Source organism: Sciurus vulgaris, assembly GCF_902686455.1.
Source record: "Sciurus vulgaris genome assembly, chromosome: 6".
Classification (NCBI taxonomy): domain Eukaryota; kingdom Metazoa; phylum Chordata; class Mammalia; order Rodentia; family Sciuridae; genus Sciurus; species Sciurus vulgaris.
In genome coordinates, this window is record NC_136466.1 from 63777508 (window position 1) to 63804893 (window position 27386).

The 27386-nt window shown below is 35.3% G+C and overlaps 1 protein-coding gene across 4 annotated transcripts; it reads right to left on the bottom strand.

The window, feature by feature from the left end:
* Positions 1-13802: 13802 nt before the first annotated feature.
* On the bottom strand, positions 13803-26920 carry LOC306664095 (serine protease inhibitor Kazal-type 12-like). 4 transcript variants are annotated; one of them, XM_079144811.1, is made up of 5 exons: positions 26858-26920; positions 18598-18679; positions 17043-17068; positions 14215-14342; positions 13803-13986 (listed from the first exon to the last, which is right to left on the bottom strand). In XM_079144811.1, the coding sequence occupies exons 2-5, from the start codon at positions 18656-18658 to the stop codon at positions 13941-13943; spliced, it is 261 nt and encodes an 86-aa protein (XP_079000937.1). In that variant the 5' UTR covers positions 18659-18679; positions 26858-26920; the 3' UTR covers positions 13803-13940. The 4 variants fall into 4 exon arrangements, with proteins under 4 accessions (XP_079000937.1, XP_079000940.1, XP_079000938.1 ...); XM_079144814.1 differs by having other exon boundaries at positions 26900-26914; XM_079144812.1 differs by lacking the exon at positions 26858-26920 and adding an exon at positions 26646-26722.
* Between the last annotated feature and the right edge of the window lie 466 nt (positions 26921-27386).

Below are 27386 nucleotides of genomic sequence, written 5' to 3' on the forward strand. Positions count from 1 at the left end.
TAAAGGATTACTCTTTCTAATGATTCCCTCCATCTGCTCAACTCACAATACCCAAACTATTGAACCAAACTAGGTATCTTTCAACAGATGATGGATAAAGAAAATATAGTATATATACACAATGGAATACTACTCTACCTTAAAGAAGAATGAAATTACGGCATTTGCTGGTAAATGGTTGGAGCTGGAGAATATCATGCTAAGAAAATAAGCCAATTCCCAAAAACCAAAGGTCTGATGTTTTCTCTGATATGCGGATGCTAATTCACAATAAGGGGGGTCTAGGGAAGAATAAAGTTACTTTGGATTAGACAGAGGAGAGTGAATGATGGGATAAGAGGACAGTAAGTTGAATCAGACATTATTACCCTATGTGTATATATGACTACAGGACTGGTGTGACTCTACAACATGTGAACCAGAAGAATGAGAAATTATACTCCATTTATGTATGATGTGTCAAACTGCATCTTACTCTTATGTATAACTAATTAGAACAAATTAATAAAAAAGAAATATCATTTCTGTGGTTTGTAGATTGTGGATGGGATGAAAATGAAATATAAAAGGTAGACCTGGCAGGGTATGGGCTCAGCTGATGAGATTCTGAGTCAATAGTTTAGATAGAGGAGTTTGAATGGAATGTCATGAAGGGGGATAAGAAGTGGAATGAAGGATATGATTATTGTTATATGGAAACAATCCAGTGTTTCTCTCATTTAATTTAAACAGTATCATTGCAAATTGTTTGTCATTTGTTCAGTTAGTCATTTCCAGTCTTGGAAAATAGAATGACTGAGGTAAATTGACTTAAAAATACATATATCAACACTAACCTGAATTTCCATTACATTGCCCTTTGAAGCGTTGTCTACCTTTTTACTTTCTTCTTGCATGTAAAAAGACCGTGATTTCCTTTGTTGGCGAGATGACTCTAGCTTCCCTCGCTGGCTAGGAGATCCTAGCTTCCGTTTTTGGCTAGAAGATTCTGACTCCCCTTGCTGGCTAGGTGACCCAAGCTTCCATTGCTGACTGGAAGACCCTAGCTTCCCTCGCTGGCTAGAAGACCCTAGCTTCCCTTGCTGGCTAGAAGACCCAAGTTTCCCTTGCTGACTAGGAGACCCAAGCTTCCCTTGCTGGCTAGGAGACCCAAGCTTCCATTGCTGACTGGAAGACCCTAGCTTCCCTCGCTGGCTAGAAGACCCTAGCTTCCCTTGCTGGCTAGAAGACGCAAGCTTCCCTTGCTGATGAGGAGACCCAAGCTTCCATTGCTGACTGGAAGACTCTGACTTCTCTTGCTGGCTGGAAGACCCTGGCTTCCCTTGTTGTCTAGAGGACTCTGACTTCTCCTGCTGGCTAGAAGACCCTGGCTTCCCTTGTTGTCTAGAGGACTCTGACTTCTCTTGCTGGCTGGAAGACCCTGGCTTCCCTTGTTGGCTAGAGGACTCTGACTTCTCTTGCTGGCTGGAAGACCCTGGCTTCCCTTGTTGGCTAGAGGACTCTGACTTCTCTTGCTGGCTGGAAGACCCTGGCTTCCCTTGTTGGCTAGAGGACTCTGACTTCTCTTGCTGGCTGGAAGACCCTGGCTTCCCTTGTTGGCTAGAGGACTCTGACTTCTCTTGCTGGCTGAAAGACCCTGGCTTCCCTTGTTGGCCAGAAGACTCTGGCTTCCCTAGCTGGTTAGAAGATCCTGATTTTCCTTGGTCATTAGGAGCATCTGTATTTCTTTTTTGGTTTGATTCTCCTGACTTCTCTTGCAAAATCCAAGTTCCAGACACCAAAGGCTGATTCAAAACTTCCAGACTTCCTTGCTGATCAAAATTCCCAGGGTTACCTGGCTGATTAGAATATCTTGGTCTTCCTTGCAAAAAAATCATCCCTGGTTTTCCTTGTGTGTGACTTCCTTCTAGCTTATTAGATTCCTTTTTTTCTCCTAGAGGATTGGCTCCTTTTTTTGCCTCTAGAAAATGTGCAGATTTTTGATTCTCTTCTAATTTGAAAACACTTGGTTTTGAAATCTGATCTGAAGATACTAGAAGCATAAAAATAAAAATAATGTTATTGAACTTCACATATTTAAAATAAACAGGATTCATCCTAATAAACAGTTTATATTTAATGTCACCTTGATTTTTTAACAAAGCACAAGTCAGTTTCTTCTCTCTTTCTCATGCATTGAATATTTGGGTTCCATCATTTTTTTTCTTGATTACATTATGTGGTTACAAAAAGGTCTCAACACTTAACCAGTTTGCCTATTTCTAAATCAGAGCCTGAATTACTCTAACCAGATCTACATTCTGCCCCAAATTCCCTTCAATGGTTTTCTGATAAATAGATCTGGTTGCTGAGTATTTTAAACTTTTTCCACATCACAGACTCCATTCCCAGTTTCCCAGCCTCATTTTATAGATGAGTCTATCATCAATTTTCCAGACGTAAAGGTTGGCACAAATGAGCCCTACTTTGCATACACGAACCCTCTGTCCATCTTTTCTTTGTATCTTGTCTATGCTTTCTGGAACTATCTTCTTCCTTTTCCCTTGGCTCAAAATGAGAGGTCTCCCTTCTCCTTCAAGACTTACTTTCTTTTTTAATCAGTTTTATTTCCACCATTTCCAATAAAATATCCTGGCATTAATTATGCTCTTTTTGATGGTCTTCTTCCTCCTCCTCTTATTCTTTTTCCTCCTGCTCCTCTTCTTCTTCCTCTTCTTCTTCTTCTATCCTCCTCTCTCCCTCCTCCTCCTCTTCTTCATCCTCCTCCTCTTCTTCTTTCTCCTATTTCTCTTCTTCTTCCTCTTCTTCTATATCTTCCTCCTCCTCTTCTTCTGCATCATCATCATCAAATTAGAGATAATGGTGAATATCATCATTATGTCTTAAAACCTAGGTTTCATAACTCATGTACTCTATTTGCTTCTCCAATTTATTTTGGAAGCCCACCCATCACCTAACGAAAAAATCCGTTTATTCTTAGATTTTATTCAGATTCTGTTCCCAAAAAATGGGCATAAAAAACAATGAGCAAGCAAATGGAATGACTTCAGAGATTTGCAAAATGGCATTCCGTTTGGTTTTGTCCTTCTTATTTTTCCTGTGGGCCAAGTGTTTCCTTTCTCTCCTCTCGTTTTTTGTTTGTCAAGTAGTCCCCTTTCTTCTCTCATCTTCTTAATGTGGGGTTTCCTCAAAGATTTTATTAAGGTTACATTTTTTTTTCCCACAATCAACCTTGGTAAGTTTCTTCTTACTTTACATCATTTCTTTGTGGATGGTTCCACATTTATATGTAAGGTCTCGTTTGCATTTGCAATCACTCTGCTTTGTATGTTGGTGAGTGAACACACTTGTACCTTCAAGTTAATTTAAGTAAAATCAAAGGCATCCTCAGCTGTTGTCTGCTGAACAAGCTCTGGTATACCACTGCAGGTAGTTAAGGTCCTGTCTGGGCACAAAGGTCTAGCAGTAGTGGCATGTCCTGCTATCCTGTGGCACAGCATATGTGTGTGGGGGTGTGACTGAGTCATTCACCCAACTCAACAGAAAGTACATATTTAAAGAGTCCACTATTATTGCAGAGCTAAAGTAAGAGCAGATATGACAATGAGCAAGACACTTACCATCATGCCTTCATGATGCCGAGAAGTCTGGGAATGATTATAAACAGGTAAATAAGAATTTATAGCAATATGATCAATGCTACAATGTTGGAAGTAAATAAAAACAGACCAACTCCCAATCAGGGAACAGAGAGTGTGCAGCCTTTCTCCTTTCTAGAGGAGGTGACAAGTAATAAATATAAGACATGACCAAAAATATGGATAAGAAAATAATAATTTTGCAAACATATGAGTATATACATGGCCTCTTTGAATTCTAGGAATCAAACATTGTTCATTAACAGTCAGTAGCATCCAGTAGAAATCAAGTAGGGAAGAGACAGAATGGAAAAAATGGGTGGGTAGATTAATTTTTTATAAATTATTTTAAGTTTTTGAATAGATGGCATAAACAAATTGAACCAATTTCTGAAGATGCAAAAATGTAAGTTTTAGTTTAAAAGTTTAAAGTAACTTTCCCTTCCTTCTCTGTCTCACACAACCCATATTTTCTGCCTAAGACATAATCACATTTATTGGATTTTTGTGAGTTATACCAGAGATTTGAATTTATGAATACTTATGAATGAGTTTTCCCATGTGATTGGCAGCACATACTACCCACTGGTCTATTCTTTGCTTTCTCCACAATAAAGTGAAGCTTTCTCTGTATCAGTCCATACAGAGCATCTTTGTTATTACTTCCTGACTACATGCCACCCCATAACTATGGATTTGCCATAGTTTATTTAATCAGTCTTCTAGCAATGAGCAGCTAGTTCATTTCCTTCTTTTTCTATTATAAAAAAAAAATCATCAATAAAAATCCTACTGACATCTCATTTCTTACATGAAAAAAAGAATAAACGTAAAGGTAAAAACCAGAGATGAAATTTTGAGGGTAAAAAAAGTAATTAAGATACCAAATTATAGTTTAACATTCTATTTTTTAAATTAAAAATTTGGAAAATATTTTTTTGTTTTACATTTCGCTTGCTAATTTTTACAAACTCCAGTAAGTGTGTGTCTTTGCTTTCCTCCTACATCTCTCTTCTTCACCTTCCAAATCCACATAACCCTACATCTGGTGTCAACACACTTTCTCCCATCCTCAGGTGTCTGCTGAGCACTCACTCTGCTCTTGCAAGGCACTGAGACTACACAACAGATACAGTACCTATCCCCAAGGAATATGTACTAGTGAGGGATTTTAACCACATGGCTTTCCCCCTCTGAAATCACACATTCAAGCTCCCCCCTTCTCCCATTCTATCCCTTAATTTCTGTTCTAATTTGCCAATACTGTTGTTTGGCAGGCCCTAGTGGCATCCATGTATAACTTTTCTCACACCTATTCCATTTTCAATGTTACCACAAGACCAGTATTTTTAGTAGTACAGATGCAGTCACTCCTGTGCTCGGCAATATGAAGCCTCTCTGAAGAGCCTCTGATGTGATGAGAACCACTATTTCTTGTGTTGTAAGTAGAAAAAGTTGAAGTCCTGGGTCCTACATTTGTTATTTCCTTTCACTAGGTTTGATATGGTCAAGGAGGAGGTCACACTTTGGAGATAAATTAAAATCTGTTTTTGTGTGTGTGGGTGGGTAGGGGACATTGGGGACTAGGGGTTGAATCCAGGGTCTCATACATGCTAAACACATGCTCTGCATGTGAGCTATACCCACAGCCCTTGGAAATCTGTTTTATTATCATTTTTTATTATCTTAAGAAGTGTATTAACTGTGTCAGTTATCTTGAAAAACTCACATCTCTGATCTGGAATTTACATTTGAAAACAACTTTAACTTTATTGAGAAAGGGAATGAAGAGAAGACTGTATGTTGTGTGTCAGGACCTAAGAACTGAATTAATGATGGTTAATGCTATCATCCACATAGCTCTTCTAAGACAGGGAAAGTGTAATTATTTCTATTTTACAAATAAGAAAATAGACTCAAATATGTTTAACAAGTTTTCCTAAATCACATAAAAGAGAAGGTCAGGATTTGATGCATTTTTATTTGACTACATGGCCCAAGATCATAATACAAAATCATTCTTGTCTGGAACATGAGCTGGATAAACTTTTAGACTGAATTTGTCTTCTCAGTCAAATGTCTGGCCTTTCCCATTCCCTTGTTCTTGCTTCTCTTCAACCACACCGAACACTTTAGTGTTATTACACTCTGTCACTATTTTATGCCTCTGGATCTATCTATCTATCTATCTATCAATCTATCTATCTATCTATCTATCTATCTATCTATCTATCTATCTATTTTTTGCAATGCCTTCTTCCATTTCTCTGTCTGATGGAGATTTCCTGATTTTAAATCTTCCAACAAAGCATCACTAAATCATCCCCATTTTCTAATTTTTTTACTTTGAAAGCTGCAAGAAAAGTCACTGACTATGACTTTCTTACCTGAGTACACAGCCAGGAACATGAAGGGAAGGAAAATGAAAGCCCGCATGGTAGAGTCAGTTGTTCCAGACTTGGTTGTTGGGTGGATTTAAACGAAACTCTTCAGTAGCTTCTTTCGGAATAAACCATGTTGATCGTCACCATGTTATATATTTGAAAATTTCTCCGCCCTAATTGCTAAATACTGCCACTGTCTTTAAAAATTATAGAGTAACTTTCACAAACTGGAGGGTGTTGTTTCTTGAGAGAATTACCATTTAAAAAAAAAAATTAGCTTCACACCCCAACTCCCATAAATATCCAAACTTTAATATGCGTCTATCAGATATCTTCTCTCAGAAAAAATATAAAAAATAATGATGCATTCCATCTAGGAAAGTGGTAAATTCAGTTCTCTCTTTTCTCTATATCGTTAAGGGTTGTTTACCTTCAGTTGTTATTGTATGTCCATAATAGAGGCCCCTCAAGGTATTTTCCCTTAAATGAATTATATGCCAATTATTTACCTCAAATTATATATTAAAGCAAATAAAAAGGCATTGAGTATTGGTCATTAGTAAGCAATGAATGCATCCAGTGGGAATGACGATGGGTAATGTATTTTTATGAGTGAGTGAGAGACAATAGAGTTCATGTTTGAAGAATAACATTACACCATTGGCCTTCTCTTCTCAAACCATTACACCAAACAAAAGCTCATGTGAAAATCACCTTGTGACTTTTACTTGATCATAAACCCAATATTATAAAACAGTGGAATCCTGTGGTCAAGGATGGTCACCCTATCTGGGGAAAGTTTGAACTAATTGGAGCATGTCCAAAAGAAGATGACCTTGATAATGTCAGGTCTGGAGACCACATAGTGTGAGGAAAGCTTGAAATATAAGCTTGAACAAGGACAGACACAGGAGTGATAGTGGCATGTTCATTGGCTTCCTCTTTGCAAGGATATTTGTATGAAGAGAGTTACCTGTATAGTTCTAGATGACATATAAAGAAGCACAGATTAAACATTTTGGAGTTCTAAAGAAAATTTCAGTTTGGGGCAGGGAGGTGACCTAGATGATTCTTGTAAACCCTTTCTATTCTAAAATTCTCAGACTTAGTTGTTCTGAATTGTGTTTGATTTTCTCTTTAGCTTATTTAGAAGGGAAATTTTGAAAATTATTTCTTTTAATTGAGCCAGTAATTTTATGACACCAAGAGACAAGTTTAAGAGTTTTGTATAGAGAGAAGCCAAAATTCCTAGCCCCACTATCCCCTGCCCCAGGCATAATTAAAGAACCAAAATACCTTGGATTATATAGGAATTTCTCCACAATATTTCATTGTGAAAAAATTCAGAATGTAGGGAGGTCGAAAGAACTGTACCATGAAACCCCAAATATACTTCACCAAGATTCATCAAGCAATATTTTGCTACATTTACTGTACTATATATCTATCAAAACATGTAAATTTCATGGACATTATTTTCACATCCAGATACTTTTTGTGGAACTCAGTGCAGTAAGTTTTCAAATAATGAACGGACCATCATAACTTCATCTGTGGTTTGCTTTCCACACTTAGTGCTATAGTATGTCCTACTCATGCTTTTTCCTAACTCCAGGGCTACTGATACTTCAAAATAGCACATATAATTGAGAGATTAGTAGGTTGGGACTTTTCAGTGGAAGCTAAAGTCTCATGAAACTCATACTCTGAGATCTCAGAGATGGCCTCCAGTGGATGAACTTAATTACAATATTTATTTCTCTTCTAATCATGGTACTTCTCTCACCTTCAGAATCACCTTACATTCTTACCTTCCTTCACATTTAGGAATAAAGTGAAGAGTTCAAAGGATCTCAGAAAATGCTTACCACATCCCCACATTTGAGAAGGAGAAAATGTGTTTTTGCATATTGAGTGGGATTCTAGACCAAGGTTGTTCTTTTAGCAACTTCATGGTCATTATACTTGGGTGGGAATAACAATAGGAAAGGAGTTGAATGTCCCAAGGTGTCTGTCTCCCCTCACTTTTAGTTTCATGATCTTACACAAGTTTTCTTTTCTCTCCGTCCTATTTCTAAAATTGTTATAATAATACCCCATTGCTCACTGAAGGAGTCCAACTTCACTAGGTGTCTTATTGTGGTTTAGGTTTGGAAGGAAAGCCTCTTACTTGCAGTTTGGTGACTGTGTAAGGTCATATATCACCCTAACTCAATTTAATCTCAAGCCATTTGTTAGACACCTAAAGAACAGCGAATGACAGACTCCTTAATAACTTTCTCCTGATCAACACTTTAGCTACTATATTTCAATTTAATTCTTCCCCAGTGGAAGTAAAGCACATGTCAGGCTCTGTTTCTTGAACCCCAGGAGCAGTCTAGAGTTTGAACACAGTGTAAGGGAGAAAGCATCAGCACCCCAGCATTCCTTAGGTTTTTCTGACACAGACATTAGTATGCTTAACTAGGTCCAACAAAACAAATTGAATGTTTGGTTTGGTCTTTGAAATATAATTCATATTTCATGGCAGACACAATGCCTCTTAAATTCAGCGTCCTGTTGCAAAAACGCTCAGAGGCAGACTCGTCAGTCGATTACCAAACCTCTTTACATACTTTATAATATTAAGAAAGAAGCCAAAGGACACCACCAAGTAACCCCTGCCTAACTTAAGACCCTTCCTTAATTTATTCACTGATTTGAAAATTTCATACAATCTTCTCCCCTTCCTTATGAAGGTGTCAGTTTCAGAATACTGAGTCCCAGAGGGAGGCAGGTGATTGAGACAGGATCATAAGTAACTTCTCTGCACTGGCTTCAATTTCTTCATCCAACACACAAAGTTGCAATGCAAAATGAAATTCAAATGTATTCAATGTCATCACTGTTTATCAAGGTGATATATACATCTGACACACACGTTCCATTAATGTGAGTTATTGCTATTCTATTCATGTCAGCATTTGAGGAAATTAGGAACGCACATCCCCTTCCCCCTTCCCTTTAGTTGAACCCACATGAGGTGACCAGAGAACAATAGATATAAAATAGGGCATAATTATGATAGTTATGAAGTAAGGTAGTTATAATGAACATTTATGAACTTATTACTAAGACTTTCATCATATGGAAATTTTTGTTGTAAAAGTTTACAAATTCCAAGGACAAAATATGAAACATAATCTCTTTCTTATCCCTAAATTACGTCCCCATTACCATTATCATTAAAAATAACAGTGGCTTTCATTTTAACCTTGTCTTCACACTTAAGAGATAGTAATTTTACAGACAGATCCCATGTTGATCATTAGATTTATTCTTTTTTTAGCCATTCAGGACCAAGTCTTTTGTGACTTGTTTCTCAAACTTTGCTTTCAAGTACCTCCCATATAGTATCTTCTAATAATTAGACTTATAATCTTATTTTCAAAGAAGAGTGTATTTTTATAATATTGTTACAAAGATCAGCACTAACAAACCCTCACATTTCTCTTCATGCCATATCTTCTCTCCTACAGAAGAGCCCATTCCCTCTTCTTCAAATTGGAGCTAGTATTAATAGGGTGCAATAGACATAGCAACATACCAGGATTTGGTCTAAGCCTTAAGAGGCCTGGCAGGTTGGATGATAGATTATTGAGGTGGGGTGGGAAAAGAGGAAGAGAAGTCACCTCTCTATGGACTGAAATAGAAGGCATATTACTCTAACTATCTTGGACCCCAACTGAACATCCAGACAATACTCTAGGGAGTAAAAACAGAATACTGCCCGCAAAATTTGCAGAAATGTGGGCAAATAAATGTGCAATGATAGATTTAAGCCACTAAGTTGGAGATGATTATTCTACACTAAATACTCATTATAATATTATTGACAAGACAATGATTACTTTTCTCCATTGAATCAAGACCTCCATAGTAAATGTACTAACTACTACTTTTGAAGCATTTTATATGGATTATTTCATTTGATACTTATAACAATACTTGGGTAACTCCCTAAATATTTGATAAGGACACTCAAGCACGGTCATGAATCACTGCATTCACAGTTAACTCTAGCAAGGATATCTTAACATGTCTGTCTAAGAAAGTCCATCCTTGGTTATCTGGAAAACTGGAAATACCATTCCTGGGAATAGGTACTTGGGGAACAAGATTTTAGTGCACAGATCATCTTATGAGTCCTTCAGTTGGAGGTCAATAAATCATTGGCAGAGCAGAATTAATATTCAGGTGTAATTCAGGGATGGAAAGAGATCTGGATCCAGCTACGTGGAGGTTTCCAATTAATTTCTAGCATTAACTTCTAAATCAGCAAGGAGGAAGAGATTGGTGAATAGCCCGCATCTCAGATGCCAAAGCTCAAGTCTTGTTCAGGAAGGATACAGAAGAAAAATCAACTATCTTGTAACAGTGATTTTTAACTTGTGGCCCATCATTCCATAAGTGTGAGGAACAAAATTTCATGTGTATGAATGTTTGCATTTCCCAAAGAGCAAGTTCATGAATCACATCATATTTTTGAAATATCTAGGGTCAAGGAAAGTTGACAGTCCCCAACTTCAAGACTTCCTGTAAAGCTGCAGTAATCAAGTCAGTGTGATACAGGCAAAAGAACAGACAGATCAGTGGAACAGAATTGAGCACATAGAAATAAACTCACAAAAATATAGTTAAGTAATCGTTGACAAAGGGAGCATGGAAATACAATGTAAATACAACAGGAAATATAAAAATACAGCCATTTGAACAAATGATGCTGAAACACTGGAAATCCATTTGAAAAATGATTAGTATAGACACAAATTTTATTCTTAGGAAAACTAACTCAAAGTGGATCACCAATTTCAATGTAAAATGCAAAACTATAGAATTTAGAAAATAACAAGGAGAAATATGAGATAATCTAGGGTTTGGTGATGATTTTATAGGGTTGTTTCAAAGGTCTAATCAGTTAATGCTGTAGTTTCATTTGAAATGTCCCTAAAAGGCTTAATATGTTAAAGTCTTGGTCCCCAGCCCATGGCACCATTGAGAGATCGTGGAACCTTTAAACCTTTAAGAGGTGGGACCTAATGGGATGCTTTAGGTCACTGGGCATATGCCTTCAAGGGGGGATGTGACACCAATCTCTTCCTGTCATGAGGTAAATAGGCTTCCTCTGCCATGTGCTGCCATGGTACTGTGCTACCACAGATCCAAAACAATGGGGCCAACTGGGCATGGGCTGAAACCTCCAAAACTCTGAGCTCAAATAAAACTTTCTTCTTTTTAAGTTTATTTATCTCAGCTAATTGTTATAATAATGAAAACTAATTAACACAGCCAAGTAATGTAAACCCCTTATAGCAATGTCTGGCATGTAGTCAGCACTCAATGAATGTAAACTATTACTTTTTTATTTGGATCTTTAATAAGATCACTAATGTTCATTGAAATTATCAAAACAGGTGATTTCTAGTACTCCACAGCACAGCAGGGTGGCCATAGTTTATGATAAACTTTATTAATGAATAGAAGAGAGGAGCTGAAAGACTCCAAACATAAATAATGATAAGGAGATGGACATGTTAATAACTCTGTCTTATCAGTACACATTGTATGCCTGTATTGAAGTACCACATTGCCCTCACAAATATTTATAATTATTATGTATTAATCAAAGATTTTTAAAAATGTTAATGGAGGTGAAAAAAGAAGGAAGAAGGAAAGAAAAAGAGGGAGGAAAGGAAAGAAGAAAGGAAGGAAACAAGCTTTCTGAGGCAGGTGAGCATACTCTGATAACAGAGAAGGTAAATCTAGAAAACAACAGAAAGAAAGGGCTGTGAAAAACAAAATTTCAGCTGGATGGTACATTGTGTGCGTGGGGGGGGGTGTGCTGGTGTTATAAAAAGGTGGTTAAGAGGTCATTTTGTGTGTGTGGTTTCAAAACAGAGAGAAGTATTATCACTTTGTGAACATAAAAAAGAAGCAAACATGGACTTACTATGAAGAAATTGTTCTCTGTTGATGGTTTGAGCTGTAGCCTTAGAATATCAACTTTCCAAAATCAAAAGTACTCAACAAGGGGCTCGACATTGGTATACCTTAAAGAACAGATACAGACCTCATTTGTTCTCAGGAACCAGGAGCTAATGTTAAAGAGTAAGGCTGATCTGAGGCATTGGGGACACAGTCCATCTAAGAGGTCAGAAGTTAACAAGTTGTTGGTTGTTGAGGGATCTGGTCATCACATAACCAGATCTTCTCATTTCACATGTGTTTATATGTGAACTTTTAAAATTTTTTACCATTTATATGTGAAATTGATGATTTTTGAATGTGAACTTTTATCTTTTTTAAAAGTTGGCATTTAACTGAAAAAAAAAAAATAAAAGGAACCAAATTAGCTGTTTGTTGGCTAAAGAAACATTCCCAAGTCACACCCAGCTTGCTTGCCATTTGCTAAAGTCCTTTGCTTTAAAAGTATGTTTAGTTATATAATATTGAAGTACCCCTGTCTGAGTTCTGTTTTTATTTTTTCTGCATACTCAATTTGAGATTTAGAAACTATCTTTTTAAATATACTGGTTTTCATAATGTCTTTGTTTGTTTGTTTTACCTACAATGCTACATCCTCCTATATACCATGAATTTCTCTATGTCAGGAGTCTATTAATGTCATCAGTTCTATGAAGTTGTTTCTTAATAAATTTAAATAGTTCCCTATAACTCAGAGTAACTCTTTGGATTTTATCTGACCCCCAATGTGATAAACTGACTCTGCTCATTCACCTCATGATGGCAACCTTATTTTTTAAATTTATTTTTATTCTTTCATACATGTTATTTTCTCTGATTTAAATACCCTTCCTCCATAAGTATATGTGTCTCAGGACTCATGTCAAAGAACAAATTTTGAATAAACACTTTCAGCCTGTACCCTGGTTCTTTCCAACATATGCCTCTGCTTTGTTTCCTTTATAGGTTTGTTAATAACTGGAAAATACATTTTTAAAATATTCATTCTTATCTACACAGTAAAGCATGAAATTCTTTGTCAGAATCTTTCTTTGATTTATATATGGATTGGTATCTGGTATGTTATAGACACTGAATAATTATTTGTAGAATTAATAAGTGGAATAATTAATTCTTTGAGCTTTACTAAGTAGGTGTATATCAAAACATATTTTAGTTAATTGGAATACTTTGTCTTTCCTAAGAGTGACTGAAAGTCCATCCATCTCTAGATTTCTAAGCATCTACAACTCATTAATGAATCTGCACTTTCAAGTTTTTTCTCATCTGTCCACATATAGAAAATTCTATTTTCTTTGGTACACTGTATTTAACTGATAAAGTCAGAGACCAGCAAACTGTAGGCTTCAGCTGCCTTAGAACCTGTGCAGCTGCCCAATGACTGAAGTGACCGACATTTTATTCCACCTGTTACTTATTTCTGGCCTCAGCATATAAATTGAAGCTCCAAAACTCAATGTGTTACTTATGGAAAAACACTTCCCAAATATATGTCATGTACTAAAGACTGTTAATTTGTGCCAGATTATGCATATTTAATTCCTTGGATCCAGCTTTATTTTCCTTGAGTTCATCTGCATAACTTCTGAAAAACTGAGTACTGATTGGAGAATTCTTGATTGAGGGTGGTAATATTCTACTATTTCCAAATTGTATCATTTCATACTTAGGTGGTATAGCAATTATTCTAACTCAATTAAACAAAGGCACCTCCATTATTACCTGAAAAGAACATCAATGTAGAAATTTTGCTAGCATGACTTTATTGAAACTACTGCCTTTTGTGCACAATAACTGATAGGAAATACATTGTAATGGAGACTGGGGAAATAGGAAGACATTTTCTAAAGTAAAAGCAAGCCAAAGGTGCTTCCATATTGCAACATCAAAGGAATCAACACTTCCCTTCACGTTTGAAATCAAGTTTTCCAATTCTTTCTCTGAAAGAAAAAAAAGAGATTATTCAGAGATGAAATGGAGTAGAAATACACTAATCCCAGGCTGGGTGAACTGGGAGAGGGCATTTACACTTCCTAAGTCTCAGGTGGGGGATAATAATATTGTTTTATATAAGAATTATCTACAATGTACGTTGAATAATAACATTTTAATAGTTTCCCTGTCTCATACCCCGTTGACCCCAAGTAAGGGGGCTTCCATGTGCTTACATAGCTGCTTTGCAGAATTCACAGAGATTTGGGTAAGTTTTCCCATCAGTGCCACACACTGGTTTATTGGTCTTGGGACAGAATTTTCCATCTGTAGCTAGTTTCTTCTCGTAGTTGCTGCACAAAGCCTGCAATTTAAATGAAGTGACTTTATTTGATGAAAAATGCCATTGACATCATTTGCTCTCTTAAGGAATGAAAAAAATATATTAGACTTATGTGCTTAGAAATTTCTTCAAAAGACTGAAGTCCAAAAGCATTTTGTTATTTTTCTGCCCCTCTCCCTCTTCTCTATGTATTATATTTCTATAAGAGTAAAAATAGAACTACACTATACTTTCATTTATTCTTTATCACTTTCCTTTTATATTTTGCATATTCTAAAAGACAATACTTTTGTGGTATAATATTCCATCATAAAGATGTAACATGATTCATTTTACTGATAAACTATTATTATTTCCTTCTCCTTTCTTTTTATATATTAATTTGGTGCAGATGACTGCTTTCTATAGCTTTTGAATCCAAAGTTGACATTTAGTGAGTTGGAGATTTATTTTACTAGAAATTTATATATATCTCTTTTTGTTTAGAACACTTTTTGTTTTCATTTGTTTAAATCCATAAATAAATAAAATTAATTTCTTCACTATTTACCCAGCAAATGCTAGTAACCACTGAGGGGCACTACTTTGAATTTCCAAGGCAGTATAATCAATGCTCTAATTAAAACCCTACAGCTAAATTTTTCCCCAAGGAAGTAGCTATTGCCTTAAAAAGAACTGAGGATCCTGAAAATACAAAAATAATCAAATGTTATCTTAAATTAGATCTATGTGGGAATTTGAACAAGATCATAGATTAGTGAATTGTTATATCTTGGTAAAAATTTCCTCATGTTGATGCTTGCTAAGGTTATATATAAAGTTAACACTTGAGGAGGCTGAGTTAAAGGTTTATGCTAATTTTTGAACTATTCTTACCCTTTTTTGGGAAATCAAGTTATTTCAAATAAATTGCTGAAAAGCAAGTTTTTTAAAAAATAAAGCTCAAAAAATCAATTTTAGATCTCTTCATCAACATATTTAGAACAATGTTTGTAGTACATGTGCAGATAAAAAAGACACAATTTTATAGCAAGCTAATTTTCAAAACATGGAAGTAATATTGTATTTCACATCTGATCGTTTTCTTATATACTCTAACATTTACTGAATCTTCATTCATCCTTAAATTTGTCTATGCATTGATCCAGTTACGTATTTATTGAGTTAGTGCCGTGATCAAAAAGCATGAGGATTTAAAAAACAAAACAAAACAAAACTCTGACCTAAAAGAGCTCATATTTTAAGAGAAAACCAGTGAAGGGTAACATAAAATGATAAATTTTGAATTTAGTATGTTAATACTCTAATACACCTTCAAATGGGAAAGCAAGGAATCCTTCCTTGCTTGAGACCAATACAGAAGTTATTTTGTTCTTAGGTCATTTTAATAGGTACAGGACACATGAAATGAGGTATAAGAAGTTCCTTCCAAATGAGAAATATCAATTTAATACAGACAGTAGTGGTAAATATCTTCCAGAATGATCAACCTTTAGCAGTCATGAGTGATCCTGGTATACTTGGGAGACTAGGCCATTAGTGTGGTTCAAACTTCTGGTCATTGTTTAGTAGAAAATGAATGAGGTTGAACAAGGAGATTGTCAACTGATGGACTAGGCAAAATAGTTTGGATATTATCTTCACAAGAGGAAAAAATATCTATAATTACAAGTAAGAGAGAATCATATAAAGATAAAGTGTTAGACAAAATGTTCTCAAGTGTCCCTGTGGAGCTGTGGAGGGTATTTATTGAATGAATTAATCTTTAAAAACGTGCTAGAATTGTTTCTTTCCTATACATATTTAAAACATTTGATATTCAATTAGAAAAGCAAAATTATAAATACAACTTGGTCATTAAGATCAAACCATTTAATTTACAGTTTAATAGTAATTTATTTTTATTTAGCACTTATTATGAGCTAAACATTCTTCCATAGGCTGTCCATAAATTAGTTCATATACTTATGAATTAAGTATTATTAGTAGCTGAGTTTTATTGATGAAGTATTGGAGGAGAAAGGTAAAGTAAGTTCTAAAGAAATCTGTATGAGTCTGGCAACTATGTCCTTTGTTTTCAAATCTGTTAAGAGAAATTTAAAGCTGTGATTCCCAAATTTTTGTATGTATCAAAAATATTGGGGAATTTCCTGAAGTACAGATTCCTGAGCCTCATATTTCTAGAGATTGCATTCAATTCATACGTCTAATACCTATGTGTGGGGATCAGGAATGTGTATTTTACCAAGCATTGATTTTCACTTTTATGCACATGGTACTAAGATCTAGAGTGGCCACATCCTATGGGTTACTAGAGATAGACCCAGTTTATGATGACCTTCTTGCTGTAACTACTCTAAGCAAAATTTTCACTCAAAATTATCCTGATTTGAAAAATAAATGGCATTCACCTCACCCTTTTATAGATACTGTCCTATGATTATAAAGCTTTTGAGTGTAAAATCCTTGCATGCAAATGTGTTATTTGAGGAAAACAGGAAATAATTTTCAAACTTTTTCCTCCATGGAGGAATATGCAAAAATGCCAGTGGTGACACTCAAGAACTGTGTGTTCCCGGTTGGACGATCATCCCAACTTCTCACCAGACCAGCCACATAAGCGCAGAAGAGCAGGGGGAAGAGACAGAGTGCTTCCCCATCTAGGGTCACCATAGTATAAGACTTGTGAAAAGAAAGGGCCTGCGAGAGAGAAGCACATACCCGAAGATTTCTGTGGCTCACAGCCTCTGCAACGAGAGAACAGGCATTGATAAGTCACAATGAATCAGAGTTCTGTGATTTTACAGTTAAAATAAATCTCGGAGATCTTCCATTACTTCTGCTTTGCTTTATGGATGAAGAACTGAAATAGAATAAAATATATTCTGTGCTTTTATGAGTATGTCAGAATAAATCCTATTGTTATATATAACTTAAAAAAATAAAAACAAAATAAAATAAAATAGAAAAAAAATTTTAAAAAGGAACTGAGGCCCTGAAAGAGAGGAAACCTGCACCAAGACACATAGTTTCTTAACTGCCTGACTGAGAGGCCACATTATAAACCATCAGTACAAACTCTTTTGACTGTGTTTGCTTTTTGTGTGACTTTTATACATCTTACTTCTCTCATCTCTAAAGCTTGACTTACAAGGAGGCTGTACCTGAAGAGTGAAGGCAGGCTCTTGATTTATTCTTTGTCAAGGAGGTATATACTTACTAGAAAGATGTTGAAGATTCTAAAACTCAAGCCATGTGATTAACAGACAGATTAAAGCAATAGGTAAACAAGGTAATACAAAATAATTTTGAATCACTGAAAAGAATCATAGGATTTACCACCATTCCCACTAACATCATTTTACTGTCTACTGGGGAAGTTCTCCATTTAAGCATTGCATTAAATCCTGCATATGTTAAGTCATACAACCCCACTTTTACAGACAAGGAAACTGAACTCTGGGTCAAGTGACTTGGTCTGAGTACATGCACCTTGTAAATGCAGAACCAGGAACCAAACCCAGAAGCCTTAGAGTCTTAGAGCATATAAATTTCACATGAGCCATTAGCCTATAATGAACAGTAGTCAGAGAAAGGGAGTGACTTGTTTGGTATTAAAGAAAGAGATAATAGCAAAGGAAAATTTAAAGGCAAAATCTTAGAATTCCAGTCTTGGGTGCTTCCACTATATTATCTCTCTCTCTCTCTCTCTCTCTCTCTCTCTCTCTCTCTCCATAATCATCTTTATCTCTTCTTTTTGCTTATCCATAGGGTAAGAATGACTCAGCTTTCTGTAAAATGTCTCCAACATTCTAATGAACTTGAAGTTCACTAGATAAGAATTTCTTAAAGGTGACTTTAGACGAGAATTTCTAATTTCAACATTTAATTCTTCCTGAAGAATGAAGCTTATTTGTAACCTTAAGCCATTAATTGTGGCCTTTCGAGGAGAACACAACTGGCTTAGGATTCTCAAAGTAGTCCTTTGGGGCCCATTAACACAGCCTTCTCATTTCATGGGATGTGACTTTTCTTTTTCTCAGAATTTGATAAAACTATTTCTTGTATAGTACTATAGAGAAAATCATAGTAGCTAACTTGTGCATTAAAGTTTCTTTTAAATCAAAGTGTGATGGGTAGTCACCCTCATTAACTACCCTTATCATCATCATCATCATCATTATCATTGTCAACAACAACAAAAGCATCCCATCATAACTTCTGACATTGACCAGTCTGGTCCAGAATACCATATGTACAAATATGAGCAACTCACCTGTGAAGAGGAACAAACAGGCCACACTGACCAAAAGCAGAAGAGCTCCTGATGGCTTCATGGTCAATGAGATCTGCAAGGTCTGTAGGAAATATGTTAATAGAGTTCAACACTGTGGGTGTTCTAAAGGCTGTATTTATAAGTGGATCCATATGCATGAATCTAAATACCTATACATTTTTCAGTCACATCCTCCACCCTGATTATGTAATCTATTTCTCAAAAGAATAGAGACACTACAAACCAAAGAAGCTTATTTCAGTCCTTTTCCAAACAGTCAGAAACAATGGTCAAAATTATGTTTAGGTAGACCGAAATGTACTACAAATAACACACCCAGAATTTTCTCTGTTCAGCACACAGTGATAATTGCAATCAAGTCATTACCTTTCAATTTATATATTTTGTACCTGCCTCCAGCAGAGCCTTAGGGTCACAAAACTTGCAAGTAGCCATGACCTGCAGGATGATCTGAACAATTTGTGCATAATGTTAATAAAGTTTGATGTCACAACCACCAGGAAAATAAAATGCTGATGTGAGGAATTTTGAGGTCAAGGAATTTATTAAGCGGAGTAAGAGAACATCCCAAATGGTAACTGAAGTAGAAACTCTAGGCAATGGGAGTGAATATGAATTCAAGGGTTGTTTCTCCTAATCCCTTGCTCTTAGGCAGTGTATGCGTGAGAACGCCTATTTACTCTTTTCATTTTAGCAAGCATTTTACAGGTAACTTGTGCCACCTGAACTTTTCTTCTTTCTCATTCTCAAATACATCATTCATTCCTTAAGGGCTCTTGCTCTTAGTGTTTCATCTGCCTGGAAAATGAACCCCAGAAATTTGAATGACTTGTTTCTTCTTTCTATAAATATGAGCTTAAGTGTTATTTGTTCCACAAAGATTTCTTGACCATTCAAAATACTTCCACCCTAAACAAGATCGCCGTCTCCATAATGATATTCAATATTTAAAATTATCTTTGTTTTAATTATTTACTTGAATAAAACAATAAACCTTCACATGCATGAACATGTACACAAATGCAGGCACATACGTGCTAGAATGCAAGCTTGTGGATCTTTTTCTCTGCTGTGCTTGCAGGCCCAGAACAATGTCTTGCACATACAGGCATATAAACACCATTTGATTTTGCAAATGTGAGCCAATAAAAATTCCTTCCTTCCTTCAAAAATAATAATTGAGCACCGATTAATTTCAGGTGTTACTCGATGTTGAAAACAGTGACAACAAAGACATATTCATAGTGCATACATTCTTCATTCCTAAACACTTGAAGGTGGAACCTACTAGGAACTTTATTATATTTTGTGAATTTAAACATGAATAAGAGACGCTCCCAGGTAATAGAAGAAGAAAACAAGTTGATTAAAGCTACACAGAGATACACAGGCAAGGTCCAAAGAGAGCATATTCACATATTCACCAGAAATTAGTGTGGGGAAAGGGCAGAGAGGAGGTGCTCATGACCAGGCTTCACAGAGGACTTGGCCCTGAGAGTCATTAAAAGGTACCGAGACACATATAGGAACAAAAGATGTTCCAAGGTAATAAAAAATTAGAAGAAAGGAAATAAATACAAATGTGCTTTATTTATTTATTTATTTTTGTAAGTAAGAGTAATGTTTAGATTCAAATGCAAAGACGGACCTCAAGGTAAAAGTTAAGGGATATGATAAGGACTTCCATGTTTCTTGTATTCCAGATCCATAGATCTCTGGGCTTAGAAATTTTTATCAAATTTGGAAAAATTCTAATTGCTGTTCTTTTCAAAATGAGCATCTCAGCATCACCATGCCAGTCTATATGAAGTTGCCCCACAACTCGCTGATGTTATCTGCTTTTTTTTTGTATTTTTTCTTATTCTACTTCTATTCATTTATAATATGTTGTCTCCTAGTATTCTTATCTTTTTTTCTGCAGCATTTAATCTGCTGTTAAGTACTATTCAGTACATTTTTCTTTTCAATAATAATGATTTCTTTTATCTTTAGAAACACACTTCAGTTGTTTTCTTCATGTTTTGCTTGGATTTGCTAAATAAACTCTTCTACTTTCTTGAATATAAAGGATAACTGATTTAATAAACTTGTTTGTAATTTGTGTCTTTTCTTCTGTTTATATGACTGATTTTTTTTCAGATCATAAATTACATTTTCCTGCTTCTGTGGATACCAGGCACTTGTTACGCTGGTTGGTTATTTTGTTGGTCATTGGATATTTTTGTTATTTCTACAAATAAGTTTCATCTGTCCTTTAATGCATTGAAATTAAATTAAATTACTTTGAAGTAGTTCATTTAAAAATTAATTAATTAATTAATTTATTTATTTATTTATTATTGGTTTTAGATCTTTTTTAGATCTCACCAAAACAGCCTCTGTCTAGGTTCCTTTTAATTCACTTCAGAGGCAACACACTTCTGAACACCCCACCACATGCTGTGTATTTTGATGCTTTCCACTGTGTCTAGTGGGGCCGTAAAACATTTTCAGTCTTCTGTGAGTACCCAGGGTTGTCCTCGGTGTGCTCCTTTGGGCGAGTTCTCTTGGCCTCATGCAGTTTCTTCGCACATGCAGGTGATCATCATCCATTTGAAGACTAGAGGGTGTCCCTCTGCAGATGTCCCAAGCTCTGCCACTCTGCCCCATGAACCCTATTACCCTCTTCCCACTGACGGAGACTGGGGAGGCTCTGCTCAGGTTTCCTTTCCTGTGCTTTCCACCCGGCTTCTCTCCAGGAAGTTGACTGCTGCCATCTGAGGACTCACATTTCTTTCCTACCTAAGGATTAGTATTCTGGGCCTAATGTTCAACGTATAAAAACATGAGTCTAGTTTATTGGTTGTTTCAGATGGCAGTGTAAATCCAATTCCTTTTACTGCATTTTGGATAAAACTAGAACTCTATACTAAAGATTTTGTATCATTCCTACTCTAAACATAAGTTTTATATACAAGAGTAACATGATTGAAAATAATTACAAAGATCACTGCTTGTACTTTGTGGAAAATAGCTTAAAGGGGGTAAGAGTTGTGGGGCACTGGAGTGTTGTGTAAATGTTTCAGTTAATGTTTTTTGTCCTGGACTAAGACATTAAATATTCATTCCCACAACTCATCTTACTAACTTACTGCATCTCATATCAGTATCTTCATTACTTCAGTTCTATTTTTTTTTTTAACTTTAACAATGCCTCAAGAAAGTTCTTGGCCATCATATAAAGGTCAATATTTATAGGCTTCACTTATCCAGAACAGAGAATTAGCTGCTGGTTCACAGATCTTGCAAGGGTCAGGGATGTTACTCCATTGATTTTCTAAGGTAGAGAAATGGCTAAATTAGGGGTAAGACTAAATCTTCCATTATGTAAGAGAAAAAAGTGCCAGTTCTGGGTTCTCAAATTGGCTATTCATATTACTTCTCGGTAGTTTTAAAAATTATATTGAATCCCATATAATCATTATCATATTTATTCATAAGCTTTCTGCTTTTTGGTCTTTGGAAAGGATTTGAAACATCTCATTCTAAAATGCATATATACACATAACTTTTAAAATAGATTTTGAAAAAGGAAAATTACAGTAAATGCCAAGGAAAGAAATATGCCAATATAAGAGTTAATGGTTATTATGGTTAAATATTAACTTTAGATCTATAAGTTTCTGGAAACCCAGACAGAGAAAATCAGCAAGTTAAATGAATTTGGATTATCTGAAAGAACAAAGATAGAACTGGTATCCTGGAATTAGAATTCCTAATATTCTGTAATATTAAAATATTGCAAATGCGTTGTAAAGCATATAAAGCAAAAAACAGATACATCACACATGGGACTGTCACTGTCATTTACCAGAAGCTGGTAAATATAAATACAAATATTTAAATATAAATATATTTAGAATAGTATAACTATATAATACATATTTTGTATATACAATTTATATATATTTATTTATATATAATTTATTATATATAAATATATTACATTATATATATGCATAAATATATATTTATACTATTCTAAATATAAATATATTTATATTCCTATAAATATATTTAGAAGAGTATTAGCTTCTGGTACAGTGGATTGAACTCAGTGATGCTTAATTACTGAGTCACATTCCCAGGTCATTTTTATATTTTATTTAGAGACAGGGTCTCATTGAGTTGCTTAGGGTCTCTCTGAGAGGTTAAGATGATCCTCCTGCCTCAGTCTCCTAGGCACTGGGATTACAGGTGTGCACCACCAAGCCCAGCTTCTTCTAAATATTATCATTTTGCTTTGGAATATGTAAATCATGTTTAAAGATTCTGAACAAAAAAGGGACATAAAAAATGTTAGAGGTTGCTAGCTGTTACAACATTGAAGGAGGAGAACAAAGTCAGAGGACTGACTACCCTGTCAGCACTTTGTATAAATTTACAGTAATTAATGTAGTGTGATAATGACAAAAGAACAAACTGATGAGCAGAACGGAGAACACGGATACTACTCCCACACACGTAGCTAACTGAGGTATGACAGAGGAGCAAAGGCCATGCAGTGAAGAAAGAAGTTTTTCAGCAAATGGACTTCCACATGAACACAGACTTTGCACCCTCACAAATACTAACTCAAAACGGATCACTGACCTAAAAGTAACTTGCAAGGCAAAAAGTTTCTAAAAGATAACATACAAGGAAAGCAAACACCCTTGGTTTTGGTGATGATTTATAAATACAACATCAAGGCTTGATCTATGAGAGAAAGACTTGATAAGGAGCACTTCATTAACTTTTCAATCTTCTGTTCTTTGAAGAACTATCAAGAGAATTAAAAGACAAACTGCAGACCAGAAAATATTTACTGAAGACTTATGAGATAAAGAGTTTTTGAATAAAAACCACTTCAAAGTTAACAATAGTAAAATAGGCCACCTGATTTTAAATTTGGGGGAAAAATCAGACTTTTAATCTCGATAAAAAAGATAGAAAATAAGTATATGAAAAAAAATGTTCCACATACATATCATTAAGTAATTGAAAATTAAAACACTGAGATACCTCTACACATCCATCGCAATGGCTAAAATCTAAAGCACAGACAGTAGCAAATGCTGAGGAGAATGTGAAATAGTCACAAAAAGATCTAGAAGAAACAACTGCATATTTCTGAGTGAAAAAAGTCAATCTGAAAGAACACATGATGCATGGTTTCAACTGCATGATACTCTGGAAAAGGCAAAACTACAGAGACAATAAAAAGTCAGTAGTTGGTAGAAGTTCAGGGAGGGAGTAAAAACCCGGAGTACGCAGGACTTGGGGGGCTGTGAAACTGCTCTGCACGATATTATTGAGGTGGACACATGATTAGACATTTGTCAATATACAGAGAATGTAGGACATGAAGAATAATCTCTGTAAACCATGGACTTCGGTTGATAATAACAATGTGTCAGTATTGACTCATCTTTTATAACAAATGCACTCCAGTGGTGGACAGTGGTGGAAGAGGCTGGTTATACACTGGGGAAAGGGTGTTTGTAAGTACTCTGTATTTGCCATTAAATTTTTGCTATGAATTTAAAAATGCTTCAGAATATTCTGCAAAGATCTAGAAGAGAAAAATACAAATATACAAGGAGAGAAAAATGCTAGTTGCCCTGGTTTGGTCAGGGCATACTATGTGCCGGTGCTGAAACACCACATTATACTTTATCCACATGTGAAGTCATGACATGTCTAAATTAAATTTAAAATAAACAATAAAATTATAAGTTAAAGAAAATAAGTACGACATTAAAAAGCTAGAGACTCTGTGCACTTCATATTTATTCATTTTTCCTAAAACTACACCTGCGAAGTTTAATCATTATTGTATATGTGTCATTACTGAGCCTTAGGAACTTAAGTTTGACTCTTAATTCCTAGGAGAACCCAAATCGAACATATCCCTCCAACTTTAAATTCAATTCTTTTCAGGCACTCAGAACTCTGCAGAAAAATAGACCGTCAGGCTGTCTTAAGTACAAATATGCAGATCACACTGATGGCAAGGACAAAGACTGCCACAACCCCCCTAGAGGAGATGCAATTGAGCAAGAGAAGAAGGAAATCCATGAAAAATAATGAGTATTCTCTTTTACCACCTTTTTGCTTTCCTTTATCTGGACTACACATTCTCGGTCCTCTCAGTGTTTTCCTACAAGGTCATATTTCTCATCTAAGCAGCATGGTAAAATAGTTTCCTACAAACCAGGTGTGTACATTGCTTATTAGCAGATAGAAGCAGCAAGTCTCTTCCCAGATTCCAGGATTTTAGAAACAAAAGCTAGTGTTCTTAGAGGTTTGAGCAGGAATTCACACCTGTGTGTTCATAAGATTCTGCAGTTTCTCTCATATTAAAAAAAAAAAAAAAAGTATGAAAGTTTTCAGTAAGTCCCAGAAATTAACCTATAATTAGTTATGACGCCTATAGGAGGGGTTCAGTGCCTCTTTATACTCAGTGGGAAGGTATTTAATGATGTCTACATACGTCTATAAAACTTTTGTGTGTGTGTGGTACTGGGAATATAAAATTTTAAAAGCATTGCACATCCAACGAGTTAGTTGCAGCAGAATGAGCTGGGCTTTATTGGGTGAGCAAACAATTTCCTCATAATGAGAACCTAAGGAGGACTGTGTTTATTAGGTCAAACTCCTCATATGAAAGAAGAAATAATTCAGGTAATGGTGACTGTTGCTAGGACCTGACATTTGTGCTATTTGCTTCACTTCCCACTGCTAGCTCTCTTGCATCTGCATTGTCCCCTCATTTTACTCCTGAACACCAGCCGGTCCCTGACATTTTATATATTTCATATTCACATCTCATCCTTTCTGACATTTTAGGTAAGAATTTCACTTTAGTTGTATTGTTTTCTTTTTAATAGTTTAATAGTCAAGTCATGCTTTCCCACATCATGACTTTAATGTTTCTCTTGGGATTTTCTAAATCTTTCTTTGTATGAGAACATGCTCCCCCTAGTGGTGGAGGCTGATCTTCTAAAGCAGTGATTGCAAGCTGGAGACAGTGAACGGAATCAGCCTACGGCTCTTCCATTAGGTCTGGGCTGCTATATTTTGATTAGACGGGACATTTAGTTCAGAGAACACCACATTTCTTACTTCTAGTATCTTACAACCAGCTGCTTTTCACTAGTCTGTACTTTGTAGGCACTTTCTTTTTTAGAAATTTCATTATGTTACAGGATGTATAACAAATCTCAAAAAAATCCTGGTATGAGTTTAAGTTATTTATCTCGTTGCATTTATTATCACCAAGTATGTGTCCCTTATTGCTCTACACCTTGGGGATTCATCAGCAAACATTGGCAATGCCCTCACTCGTGTGGTATTTCTGCCCCAATGAGATAAAGCAAAATATGAAAGATAAAAATCATTAGTTCTACGGTAAAAATGAATCCATAAAAATGTGTTATTATTCGTAATCAAACTGGTACTCAAAAAAACATGTATGTAGGTACATTTAAAAAGGAGAAAGAATCCCAACAAGAACCAAATTGAATAATTTCAGGGACTAGACATGAAAGAGCAATCCTACCCCAAAGTTAACCAAAAAGAGGGAAAATGATGATATTAAAGCAAAGATAAGTAATACTGTGAATAGAAAAAAAAAATAGAAAAATCAACAAGACCAAAACTTGGTTTTTGAAAAAAGCAACAAAATTGGTGAAATTGACTAAGAAAAAAAGAGAACACTCAAATGTAAAAATCAGAAATGTAAGTGGAGACATTACCATTAATTTTATAGAAATAAAAATATTATAAGAGAATGCCACAAACAGTTATACTTCAATTTTTATGCCAACAAATGCATAAACCAAAGGAAATAGATAGGTTTCTGGAAATTCACAATTTACCAAAACTGAGTTATGAAGAAATATTAAAGCTGACTTGTAAGGAGACTTAATCAGTAATTAAAACCTCCCAATGAACAAAAACTGTATATCGGATTACTTAACTGGTGAATTCTACCAAATATTTACATAAGAAGAAGCTCCAATCCTTCTTATATGTTGAAGTGGAGGAATTTTCCAAACTTAGTTTATGAAGCCAATATTACTCTGATATAAAAGATGGGAATATATATTACAAAAAATAAAACTGTGGACCAATATTCCTTATGAATATTGATGCAAAATTACTCAAGAAACTACTAGCAAATCATATTCAGCAGCACAGGGAAAGGCTCAGACACCTGTCCAAGTGGGCTTCATCCCTGAATGCAAGAATAGTTCACCTTATAAAAAGGAATCAATGAATTACACCTAACTAGTAGAATGAAAGGAGGAAATTTGATTGATGTAGAAAAGGTATTTGAAAAATTTCAACATACTTACTTAAAAAATTAGTACACTAGAAGAAAACTTCAGGATGATAAAAGCTGTGTGGAAAACCCTGGCTAACATTGAATGCAATTTTTAAAGAAAAAATAATCTTTCTACCAAGGATCAGGAAGAAAACAAAATCTTAGCTTCATACTTTGATTCAAAATAGGATTGGAAGTTCTAGCCAGATCAATTAGAAAAGAAAAATAAATAAAAGATGTCTAAATTGAAAAGGAAGAAACAAAATTTTTCCTGCTTGTAGATGCCATGGGCTCAAATGTAAAACCCTAAAGATTTCCCCCGCCTAAAATACTTCCAGAGCTAATAAAATGATTAAATAGTGTATACAAAACAAAATCAGCACACAAAAATCAGCTGTGATCTATACACTAACAACAA